This window comes from Mycteria americana, chromosome 2 (assembly GCF_035582795.1).
Source record: "Mycteria americana isolate JAX WOST 10 ecotype Jacksonville Zoo and Gardens chromosome 2, USCA_MyAme_1.0, whole genome shotgun sequence".
Classification (NCBI taxonomy): Eukaryota; Metazoa; Chordata; class Aves; order Ciconiiformes; family Ciconiidae; genus Mycteria; species Mycteria americana.
This window is the reverse complement of record NC_134366.1, coordinates 49,909,146-49,921,817: the sequence shown is the minus strand read 5'-3', so window position 1 is coordinate 49,921,817 and position 12,672 is coordinate 49,909,146. Positions and strand designations below refer to the sequence as shown.

General features: G+C 44.0%; 1 protein-coding gene across 2 annotated transcripts in view; it reads left to right on the top strand.

Annotated features, from left to right (window-relative positions):
- The window catches only part of LARS2 (leucyl-tRNA synthetase 2, mitochondrial), an 88,660-nt gene extending 84,602 nt beyond the window's left edge, over positions 1 to 4,058 (top strand). For both annotated transcript variants that reach the window (XM_075493335.1, XM_075493334.1), the window contains exon 21: positions 3,739 to 4,058. In XM_075493335.1, coding sequence (XP_075349450.1) covers positions 3,739 to 3,918 — 180 coding nt within the window. In that variant the 3' untranslated portion in view covers positions 3,919 to 4,058. The remainder of the gene's footprint in view (positions 1 to 3,738) is intronic.
- The last annotated feature ends 8,614 nt before the right edge of the window (positions 4,059 to 12,672 follow it).

Genomic DNA, 12,672 nt, shown 5'->3' with positions numbered 1-12,672 from the left:
AGAAATTTTGTAATTATAGAAACTTCTTTGTAATTGTGGTTAAAGCAAACATGTTATTAAATATATCCTTAAAATAAAAACTTCAGCAATACAGGGAAAACTCTGAACTCAATGTTTTTAAGACTGTACAACTGAACATAAAAATGCTTAAACATTTCACTGATATTTTTCTGCTGACGTTAAAATTTCCTTCTCAAAAAAAGAAAACAGAAGAATAAAAATTAATTTGGCTTTAAACAACCACTATGAAAATTATTTTTGTTTCTTTTCCTGGTTGACTTTGTCAAAGCCATAGCCTTGTGTAGAAGTCTTGTAATAAGAGAAAAAGCAACCCCTGTATTCTCAGTCATATATTCATGGAAGAATATGATGTATGTAAACACCTTCCTTAGTTCTGAGAAAGCAAGTGACTGGAAGACCAGAGAGACAAGTTCTCTTTTCAAACTGGGAATAATTCTTTAAAATAGTGCCTGAGGGGTGTGCCTGGCTTTCTAGTGTAAGAGTAAGGCAAAAAGGAAATGCAGAGGAGGAGGGATAAATCATCATAAATGTGAATATTTTAAAGTCCTGTGGACACTGTAGGTTTTTGCATGGCTGTAAAAGTAAATTGCCCTTATTAAACCAAGAAACACTCGACATATGGAGGAATTGGTTAGTTGGAAAGAGGCAGCGTCTCTTCACAAGGCTGCACAGTCACACTGAGTCTTTGGGCCACAACCCTATTCTTCTCAAGACGTCAAACTGCCTCAGGCTGCCAGGGATTTGCCTGCTGAGACATTATGGTTTTACTTCTCTTGACACAAAATACTTCATTATTTCCTGTCTGTGCTGGAGTTATGTCTTTCCATATTTAACCCAAAGCAGCAAAAGCCACCAACTCACTGCATCCTTGGCTGATACAATACAGATTGCCTACAAGACAGCCATTTAAATTGACTGGATATCCATGGTATCTGTTATTCTAAATGTTATTGCAAAGTTGAATATTTTTAATCGTACCATATATTGTTAATGCTGTGAAAAATATGACCTGAATGTAGTGAGCATTTCGTCCTATGAACACGCTTCTGACTAGCATTCCTCACATTTTCTAGGTGGTGCAGAACTGTTAGCAGCTGTGGTATTGTAACTGCTGTTTTGATAAAATTAAAAAAAATTGGTGTCACTTTTCTTGCTTTGGCGTATGAGGAAGGCCTAAAAGTGCACAGATATTTATTTTCCTTTTTACTTCTCAGAAGGATTATTCATCAATGGTAAAAAAATATTTGAGTTGAACTAGAAATTCCTTTCTTCAGCCTCCAGGTGCTTATTTTTCAGTCTTTTGTGATTTCATTTCATCCTTCATAACCTCTCTAGTTCCCTCTAGCTCCCTCTAGATCCAAAATAGTCTAAAATGTCAAATGTTTTTAATAAAAAAAAAAAGAAGAAGAAAAGAAAAAGCAAGAGCTTCCTTCCTCAGGGGAAGAAAGGACCCAAGCCTCATTTATTTCTCCTCTTGCAGTTTGCAAGTGGTTTTTCAGAGAAATAAGGCTGCCAGCACCCAAGTTTCTTGTGCTGGCACTTTTACCTGGAGCTGCCAAGTGTTACGCTGGTCTAGCAAGATACAGAGAGAGAGATGGAGGCATAGCAGAAGATATTTGTCCTGCTGAGAATCTAACCCCTTGACTAAGAGAATATGTGAATAGGAAGCTTGTTACGCACAGCGTGTGATTAAATCTGCAGATGCTTATTTTAAGAATGGGGATAATACATTTGACTTTGCGTCACGATACCTACGGTACAACGAAAGCCATGCTGCAAGTATGTGCTGAAATCATAATCAATCTGCCACTTGATAGGATTTTCGGACTCAGCTTGCAGCGCGGTGTGCGAAGATCAGGAGAGACTCTGTGGGAAGGTACACAGTGTCAGGTCGCCTAGGCTTCTCGACCTTTCTAGGAAAACACAACCGCTAGCAGTCATTTATTTACTAAGTTGATTTAGACCGCTTGGCTTTTCTGTTGAGAACAGCACCAAATAGGCTAGTTGTGGCAAGTTTCTCCCTGCCAACATCCATCCACTGGGACCTATTAATTTGCATCATGGAGGACAGTGAATGACATTTTAACTAAGCAGGCATAGTTTTAAACTGCAGGCTGTGTGTCCTAGCAGCGAGCTCACAAGCTTGCTTTATATTCTCACTAAAACTGTATCCGTTTGGATTTTACCATTTTCTTTTTCCTGTGGGATGTATTTCTTCTCTGAAGTGCCCTGTCAAAAAGAACTACTTGTATTTATTTTTCACAAAAGCTTTAAAAATAAACTCTTCTGTGTTTTTCAAGGGATTTACTTTGCACAAGGTGCTAAAAGCAAAGTTTAACATAGCGAGCCTTTTATGATACCATGTTATGGATGCATGTAGGAATAGTTAAAAGCCTACCTACATTATCACTGCAAATTGGTGTCAAGTCTAGTCAAAAAACAGAAATGACTCATCCCAGCTGCATTTGAGACTTCATCTTGTTCCTTAAAAATCTGTCCCAACTTCCTCTCTCTGAGAATTGCACAGATTGTTTTATTTTCAATAAGATACAAACTAGGTAAGTGAAGTAGGTCTCTCTCATTCATGGTATGTTGCATACATGTATCCTGGATAAAATCCAGGTGAAAACCAAGCTGTGTGCATTTTTATGTCCAAGCTGTATGAAGCAACATATGTTCCTTTTAGATGATTGAAAATTTGTTACAATGATGTCTAAAGGTCAAAGATCTGCAGTACCTGCAGCAGATTTTTATGCAGGTAACTTGATTGAACTGGATTAAAAAATTCAAATTATTTCATTTGCTAAAATGTGGGATTGATATTCTTTTCATTAATCCACTGAAAGTACTCCATATAAATCTGAAAGCTTTTGTAATAATGAATTTTATGCCAATTCCAGAGGGGTACTCAGTAAGGCTTTGTAGTCTCTGTCCATTATCTACTCTTACTGGATGACAGAAAAGATTTGCAAGACCATTTTATAAATTAAGGTGATTCCCACTGAAGGCCTTACTCAGTTTTACTTACATGATTCTGCCCTGCTGATGCAAAACCAGTATGGAAGCTGCTCTGAAAACCAGCCACGCACAGGAAAGCATTACCTTATGAGTGGTTGTCATCTTTGTGGTTAGTGTTAGCTTAATGAGTCATGCGTTTAGTACGAATGCAACATATAATGAGTGAAAGCCTATTTTTCTAAAAATGAGTGAGGATGAATCTTTCAGATATCATTTCAGCCACAAATATTTTTATTTTAATAAATCTTGTATTTGAATCTCTGTAAGGAATCGCTTAGCTGTAAAGAATCCAAATTGCAGCCTAGAAGAATGTACAAACCAGTATTCCCACCTGACAAACCATTATGTTCACTCTCATTATTCAGCTTGTGTAACTATCACGTTTTTAAACTTAAAAGATGGCCGCATTGCATAGTCACATGGTGCTTGCTATCTTCAAAACTAAGACTACCTATGGCTACTTCTTCAATTTTCCTTGAGTATCGTGAGTCAAGAGTTTCATTCTCTTATTTTATGGTAGAGGGACAGGAGGTATCGAGAATTCTATCTTCTACTTAGGAAGTTTGGTGTTGGAGAAAAGGTAATTTTAGTGATGTTTTTTCCCCATGTATGATGAGATGGATTGGATTCAGGAAATGAAATTGCGTACATCAGTCTAGTAACTTCTGCTTTTCTTGTTTTCATGTCTCTCTTTTTCAGATCAATAACAAAACTTGTGGCAAAGTTTTTGTGCCTCAGCAAGCAGCCCGCAATTTTGAAGAAGTCCACAAACTAGTTCTTCAAAGTGAACTTGGAGTCAAGCATCTCCAGGGACGAACCATTAAAAAGGCCTTTCTGTCTCCCAGAACTGCCCTTATCAACTTCTTAGTGCAAGAATAGCAAAGGCTGTGCTGGGCTGTAAAAGGGAACTGGAATCTTTCAAGATGAAACCAGTTCAAAAGTACCAGTTATGGTTATTTAAATCTCATGTAACGGTGGGGAAGAAATGTTATTAAAATCGGGTTGCTGCTAAATCTTCATTCGGTGTGGAGAAATGTGCAGAATTAAAGTTTTTTATCGGGTCACAGTGAGATGCTGTTTGTCCGTATTCTCTGGGAGAATGAGAAGGAGGTGCAGAAGAACTAAATGATTGTAACAGAACGTAAATGATATTAAAGCGCAGGGGTTTTAGTGTCAGCCTCGGGAATATAATCCTATTGGAAAGTTGGCTTGGCTAAATGCAGAGGCATAAATACAATTCCAGGACTAAGCAACTGCCCTGAGTACATGCTACACCAAATGTTAGGTGTGCTACAGTCAGTCTTTGCTGCCTATATCTCATGTTTGGGTACCCTACCATCAACTAACATTTTAAGTTGTAAGAAAATGTTACTGCAGAGTGTTAATTTAAAAAAGGATCTGTTTAGCACTGGCCAATGGCCTTGGGCAGAGCAGGTAGCCAGGACTGGGGTGGTTTGATACATTTCACATACATTTCAGAGACAAGCCAAGAAAAAGGTCAGATTATTTAGCCAAGCCCTGCCTTAGCCGGGATCCTCCTTCCTCACTGGCATATTTCTGTTGGCTCATATATGAGACATTCAACTTCAGCAAAAGTGCTGGCCGTTGTTTCTGCACAGAGCAGAATGGCAGTTACTTCCTACGCATGAGCCATCTCAGAGACTTTCGGGGGGGATTAAAGAAAGGGATGAGTCGGCTGCTAGAAATGCAGCAGTGGTGAAGGCAGACAGCATGCTTTCTTGCCTCTACTCCTAGTTCTTGTAGTGCCTAGATCATAAAATTTGAATCAAAATTCTTTTTTTTTGAAGGCTTCATTAAGTGGAAATAGCCATCATATTTCTAAAAATCAATCAGACTTTCATAAAACACAAACCCATTCTCATGCCTCATTTCAGCCGTTTTATTTGTACCCTCCATTGCTGTTATATCCACATGGAAATGTCTATTGTATTTAGGAAATGCTTGAAAAAGGGTTTCCAGAGAGACAATTACAGGGTTCATTGTGTAAGAATGTCTTTTCTTTAACAGCCATTAAACCAAGTAGTCCAATAAGCCAGCCATTTATGAGCCATTCTGACAGTTAAGAAGCCGGCAATAAGAACCAGCTTGGCAAATACAGAGGTCTGTATTAACCCTCCAGCCCAGCAGTCATCCGGACTGTGTATTAAATTAAAAGGACACCAACGAACATCTCCCAGTAACAGCAAATAAGTCCAATAGATCCTAAGCAATGAGGATCAAGATAGATCACATTGCAGTGTGAGTACCAGCTAAGCGATACCAATACTCTTTTTGGTTTTGTGCGTTTTTGGTACTGAAGATCTAGCTGCATAATAGAGGTGCCAGGCTCAGAGAGCGGATTCGGCTCTACACATCCCTACTTCTGCAACAGAACTCTTCTGATTTCTGCTTCCTCTTGGACCACACTCGTGCAGATTTTCTCTCCAGCAGTCCTTTGACACAAGAATGACTAAGAAATGGAATATTTATAATGAAGATATGGTCTTTGCAGTTTTAAGACTCCAAAAATCTCAGCCACAAAGGAATGCATTCAGACATTCAAACACAGGCCTTTAGTTGGAGTTAAAATAATTTGAATTCCAGTGTCTGCCTGACATATATGTTGTTATAAATTCATAAAACTCCTGTTCAGAAGCCCCTAAAAGGACTGTGAAAGAGATCCTTTACAGTAAAATCTGCAGCACAGCACAGTCCTGCTTTTTTTCTATATAAAAGTTTAACACACCCTGTGGAACCATTTTAACAGAGTTTTTCTTTGGGGGGAAGGTGACGTGTTTGGTGTAAATAAAAACTTTTAAAATTTACAAGGATGAAGAAAGATGTTGTAAGGCCAGCAGCCCTACGGTGCCTTTAAACAAAAGCTGCAGTCACTCCAGGGCTGAGCAGCAGCCCAGAGCGTTTATTGCTGTTAGCACTGGCGGGTATTTGCTCTTGCCAGAGGAAGTGAATTGTAGATGTCACTTGGTGATTCAGGCAAAAATCAAAATAAGGAATGGACTTCTACACGCTAAAAAAGGAAAGGTAGTGAACAGCAATTGCACGAAGCACAAAAAGTGTACGGTCAGAAGTCACGCCAGCGTGTTTACAGTAAGTTGAAATTCAGCGTGGTCTGAATTTCGGAGAGAGGTGATGCAGTAAGTCTGACAGAGCCTGCTCCCCTGGTAAGTGTATGTTTGAAAGATGGTGGAGGTGCCAGCTGTGGAGTTGTGCAGTTGTCCTGACAGCTGCTGACATTTCTCAAAAGGTTGACCTGCTCTGAAGCACGGTTGCCATTTGTCTTACGATAATTGTGACTCACAGGTTTGGTCTGTGCCTAGATGGGACTGATACCGATACACAGGCTGTAGCCTGTTACCGAGCCTTTTTAAAATAACTTATCGCAGATGCCTCTCATTTATTTAACAGTTGTTACTTGTGTCACGGTACAGATGCATCTTTATGCTGAAGGTGGTATAAAGCATTGCCACAGATTGCGTGCCCTTGAAGAGTTCAGTGGCTAAATAGTATGGGAGTTTTAAATCTGGGCAGGGATACTTGAGGAGTGGGAAGGAAAGGCGCTGATGGGCAATCAATCAAATTGCACTGCATTTGTCACACACATTAAAACGGATATGGTGCCACTGTCCTTATTCCACGAAGCGATGAGCCAAAGATGTGGGAGATTTGCTAAAACCAGTGGGGTAGACCCAGGACAAACTACTCCAAGAAACGGATCCACGACACGGAAGGGGCATTCCCGACATCCTGTCGCTCACAGTGACAGAAGACTGGTCTCGCCACTGATCCAGCCTGTATCAAGTAATTATTTTAAATAATATAAAATAATAAAAAAAAATATTGGTACGCTTTCTACCCCAAATGTAACTGAATTTCCAAAATGTCCAGCCTTCAAACACTGATCCTGGAAAAGTAAAAATTGGCAAAGTCCTGAAAGGTCACCAAGTACTTTTCTGATGCTGTTGGTCTCATGCGAGGGATCTCGGGTGCTGGGGAGATGGGGGCAGTGTAATGTGCTGGAAGAAACCACAGTGTAGAAAAATGTGTTATTAGGCGTGGGTGTTTCATAGCCATCTCCAGTGACTGAGATGACGTGGGCACACCAATGCTGCTTTGCAGCAGGGCAATGGGGCTTTTTACATCACATTAAGGAACAATATTACAGCTTAGGTCACTAGCTAAGGCAGCTCTCTAGCCAGGTTGTCCCACCTATGGTTCAAACAAAAACTTATACAAGGGCATTGCTGAACAAGCATGTATTTTTCCACGCCCTTCACCAGAATCCAAAAATGGAGATTTGGTGCAAAATAAAATCTGTGCTCTCTCTGTGATTTAGCGGATTGAAGTAATGCCTCAGAACTGACATCTGGTTAATGATGGCTTTTTCTGATCTGACTTTGTAAAAGCCTGCTTGTTTCTTGTGGAGGGAGAAATTCCACAGATAATGCAGGTCATGCAGCCTCTCGTCTTTGTCTCTCCTTCTTCAGTGTAAAGCCTCACAGAAAGCTATTCCTCTTCTCTAAACTTTTTACAATCAACATGAGCTAGAAAGAATGTTAATTAGCACTTTGCTGGTTGTTCCTTCCTAGGGAAGTTGACAGTATATAAGATTTTTCTAAAAGCTTGGCTATAAACGAGGACAGGGAGAGAAATCACTGGTTTTTTTTCTAGTTTTGCAATACTTATTGCAGTTTACAGAGAGGGGATTGGCTTTATTTCTGTATATTTACCAACTTGGAACAGTACATACGCTGGTTTTGCTGGATGCTTTTTCTCCTGCTTTATTTCTTTAGTTCCCTCCTGTTAGGATCTGAGCTAATTTTGTATCAAAGGACTGTGCTGTAAGAGAAGCCGTGCATGGGAAGCCAGGTCTATCACCAGAACCCTAGTGGTGAATATACTTATTAGCCCACCGATTTCTATCAGTCCAGGTAATGTCCACTTTTGACTTTAAAAAATGTTGCTGGAACTACAACCGTGTTATTTTTTTTTTATGAAATGGGGTTTATGTCCCAAAGAAGCAGCATGAAGCTGATCACAGTAGATCAGAGGCAGTTTTTAGCACGTCCCAGCCATAGCAAGAGAAGAGCTGAACTGGAGCATTATCTCTGCACAGGAGGGAACAGGATCAGAGCTCTCATCTGCAGCCCAGATGATAAAAGAGATCTTGCCTGACATGTGGAGGAAACGTGGGAATTTTTTTTCCCTTTCCTGATTAAAGTGACTTTCCGGTACCACAAAGCACTCTGCAATTCACAAACCCCGTCTGTCCCAGGGGGCCCCGAGTCACACACGACCTTCGTGTCTCGCGGCACATCTCTCACTCAAGCAAGCCTTGGGTTGGATAAGTTCAGGTCTGGTTTTAGCCCTGGAGAGTTGCAAGCCAGCATCGTTTTCCATATAAAATTAGCACTAGTTTTATGTGTAGTCAGAGAGTTTGAACAGGTTTTCCTGGGTTTGTAAGTTGCCGGGGTCCCTGAATGGGAGTATTTTTGCCTGGGTGTAGCAACGTGGCAGAGAGGAGTCCTGATGGCTCTTGTTCTATCTGCCAGCCTTTATGTTGGCAGATAGAACAAGATATGTTGGAAACTCAGTCAAGGTCAAGAGGATGCTTGTATTTGTTGTCAAGTGCAGACGGCCCAAACCCGTGAGAGATTTTGATCACAGGAATCTCATCAAAAATACCCTGCGATATTGAACATCCAGGATATTTCCTTGGAATGCTCATCTGCCTGCACCATGCCAATTTGCTCTCCGTTTTACGCTGCCAAATTGCTCACTCAGCAAAGGAACATGTAAATGGGAAAGGCTTAAGTATAATGAGCTAAATATCCATATTCTTTCTGCGTGCGCTTGTGACACTCAGCCTGGGACATTTGGGGCATAAGAAGTTCTTTTGTTTGACGAGCCTGATCTTCTTCAGTATAACTCTAAGCAGAACGTATACATTTACATGAACAGAAATGCGTGCCTTTGTGCTTGCTCTCTTAGCCACAAGCACGCTCTCTGGGCTGGTTGCAAGGGGAAGGCCCACAGTCACATCTAAGGCTCTGAACTTCCTTATCTACCAGTAGTTTTTTACATGTGCCAAAACCGAGCATAAAAGGTCCAAGGTTCTCCCAGTATGACCACCTCCCACTCCCAGAAGAGAAGCACGAGCTGCCGAGCAAGGGGAGTTGCTCTCCAATAACTGTGCTTGGTGCCAACAATATGGGAAGCGAAATACACGTAGTCATAACAGCTGTAGGTGATCCAGTACACTGATCAAGAATAATAAACACAGGACACATAACCGGGGCAGAAAAGAGAGTGATTTAATAAAGGAGCATGACACGTTGCTGGCATTGGCAGCCTGGGTTTGTTTCTGATGAAGATTAAGAGAATTGGTGTAACAGGAAATTGTTTTCTGCTACAAAGGGAAATCAATTGTCTTTAAATACACAGCGGTGTAATTAGCAAATCTTACTAATTGCTGCAAAATAGAAATGCGAGCGTGCATTGTCAGGCTGGTTAAGCCAAGAAAGTATTATGAAAAAAATCATAGAAGCTTTTAGAAATGAATATTTTTCTTAAGTACGTCTCCATCCCTGGAGATCCACATGGCTGGATGAAATAGCAAGGGTGCAATAAAAATATATACTTCCCAATTTTCCCATGTGAAAGCATTTTAAAACATCTGTTAGTCAGAGAGCTTCTCCTAGGACATGCACAGAAGAACGGGGTGGGTGCACTGACTGCATCTGGCAAGTCCACTAGAAGTCCACCAAGCCACGTGAGGCCAATGATTGATGGCAGGATGTCGTCTGACCTGCGGAGTGCTTCCAGCTGAGGATTACTAAAGGCCACGTATGTTGGTTAAACAGGTCACGGTGCTGTTTGTGTTAATGCGCTGATAAAGAGGCAGGGAAACAGAGCTGGAAAATTCTCCAGGCAAGTTCTTGTCCTGATAAAAGGCTCTTTTTAGTAGAAAATGGAGAAAACAAACTATTCCATATTCTTTTGAGCAGGGGTAGGAAAACCACCAAAGCCCCCTGCATTATTTTGGTGCAACCCTGATGCCGCCGAAAGCAAGTGTTTGGCCCGGTGGACTGATGGCGAAGGGAGACCAGGGTCTCTGCCACGGCTGATGGCACCTGGAGAAACTGAAGAGAGGAAGGCGAAGGGCGTTCTCTGCCCCGGAGCGGCAGCCGAGCGCTTGGCACCCGGCTCTGGCCTTCCTCGGGGAGACCGAACCGCTGCAGCTCGGGAATTCGCAGCCTTTTCTCTCTCTGCTGCTGCCTGGGCTCTGGTGTGGCATCTCGGTGATTCCCTATGGCCTCTCTCTCCTCCCCACCGTGTGCCCTGCCCGGTAACCCTTCCCTGCCTCTGTTTACCCACCTGCGAGCAGGGCCCGCAGCATCCCCACTGAACTGATGCTGCAGAGTGTAGTCATTTAAGGAACATGACCCCCGAAAGCCTTTCTGTGAAGCATCCGTACCACTCCAGAAAGGCAGTTTGGAAAGCTGTCCCAGTGCTGCCCTGGCCCTTCTGTGCTGTTAGTGTCAATTAAATGACTCTTAGTGTAATTTACAGCCGAGATCATGCCCCGTAGCAGCCCGTCCTACTGCAACAGCAGCAAAACACCCAAGTCCGGGCCCATTTCTGCCCTGGCCCTGGGGGCGGGGATGCACGCACCCAGGCGGCGCGGTGGGCAGCCGGGCTGCCCGCGGTCCCCGGCCTGCCCCTGCAGCTCGGGGGTTAAATGTGGAGGCGGGGGGAGGCGGCAGCGCGGGCAGCAGGCAGGGCAGGCCTCCCGGAGGAATGCAGAGGCGCCTGGGGCAGCGGTGGGGAGGAACAACGTCTCCCAACCCTGCCCTGCCGCCTTCCTGCAAACTTGTCGGAAGGGAAAGGCTGAGGTTTGGCATCTCCACCTCCGCAGCACCCCTTTCAGCAGCCTGGCCCCCGGCTTGCGCCCGGCTTTCCCGCCCGCAGCCGCCCCCGGGCTCACCTCCCGCTGCCAGCACCCTCCATCCTTCCCTCCGCCACCCTCTTAGCTACCCTACAGCCCTTGCAGCATCCTCCTGGTGTAAAGCACCCGGCTGGTGCAGAGAAATCGCACGTTTATTGAAACCCTCCTTAGAAAGCCAGCGGCAGCGTTCATCATTTCCCGCTGCGATTCAGCCAGTGCAGAGTTGGGGGATGCTGCGGCACTACCTTGCGAGAGCCGAGAGATGTGTTTGCTCCCGCAAGAACCAAGCCAGGCTCCGTCCTGGAAAGACTTCTGCCTTATAAATTGTTCACTCTGTTTATATTCTAGCACGGAAGCCTTTATTGCTTTCCCACTAGAAGACACCAGCGCACGTATCTCAGGCATTTCAGGGTGGCTTGCGTAGTCCAGGCTCCTGTGGGAAATGACCTGCCTGGGACAGCTACGGCCCCGGGGAGGCACAGGCACCAGCCGTTAGACCTGGAAATGTCCACAAAAAAACTGGTGTGCTGCCAGCCGCTGGTTCCTTGTGCTGGTTTGCTTGCAAATAGTGAGTATACAATAGTTGCTTTTGGAGAGAGATCTAGCTATAAATTGTCACCCAGACATCTCCTAATCGTCTTTTTCCATAAACTATACAGCCCTGTGCTGTTGTCATGCCTCAAAATCTGAGGGCGTTTTCTCCCAGACAGAAAAATGATGGGGGGGGGGGGGGGGGGGGGCTTTCTCCGCATTTTCTCCAGCTCTCTGCAATGTGAGCCCAGAGCCAAACGTGGCAGCAAGAAATAAAGACAGACGATCCCCTCCCTGCTCTTGTTCACGACTTCCCTGTTTAGCCGGGCAGGCAGCGCTTTGCCCCAGCCTGCTGCCGGCCCTGGAGGGCTGTGCCGCCCCAGCACGAGGCCGTGGCGATGTGCCGGGTTCTCCCACCGAGATGGGGCCGAAATCGGGGAGCGCCACTTGGGGCTGCTTCTCCCCAAATTGCTGCCTCCCTCCGCCCCACGGGCAGCTGCGATTGCCACGTGGAGCAGGGCTGGGTTACAAGCTGTCAGCATTATTTTTCATGAGTAAATGCAGCGTGTAAGCCTTGCCCACAGGAACAAAACCAGATTAAATGAGCAAGGTTTTTTTTTCTTCAGGGGATAGGGTTTAGAATAAGTTAATTCAGATAGGCACGTAGATTTTGATCCTGTGCTATGACAGCAGTCGTGGACCCCTTCACTCCTTAATAGGCATGGGCTGTAAAACTCACAGGAACTATAAAACTGGGGGACCATACCTAATCGCAGCAGAAGGGTCTGCAAGTCAGTGTAGTATTACATCTCCAGTCTAGTAGAAAGTTCAAGTTAATCATCTGCTCACTTGGGAATACCCCTAACCCAAGTCTCAGAGAAAGAATAAATCCGAGCATGAAACTTCAAAGGTATTTTGCTGCCTAACGTTTGCTGAAAGCGTTGCGAATTAAACACCAAAATGCCTTTGAATCGCTTGGCTGCGATTCTCCTTCGAAGGCGCTTGCCATCAAAGTGTCTGCTCATGCGTGCAGAGCCTGGAAGGAGGCCAAGCCCAGCGCGACAGTTCCCTATCCAAAGGGCTTCGGCAGCCTTTTCCATGTCATCTGCGCGAGCATTGTTCTGCAGACAGCTGAT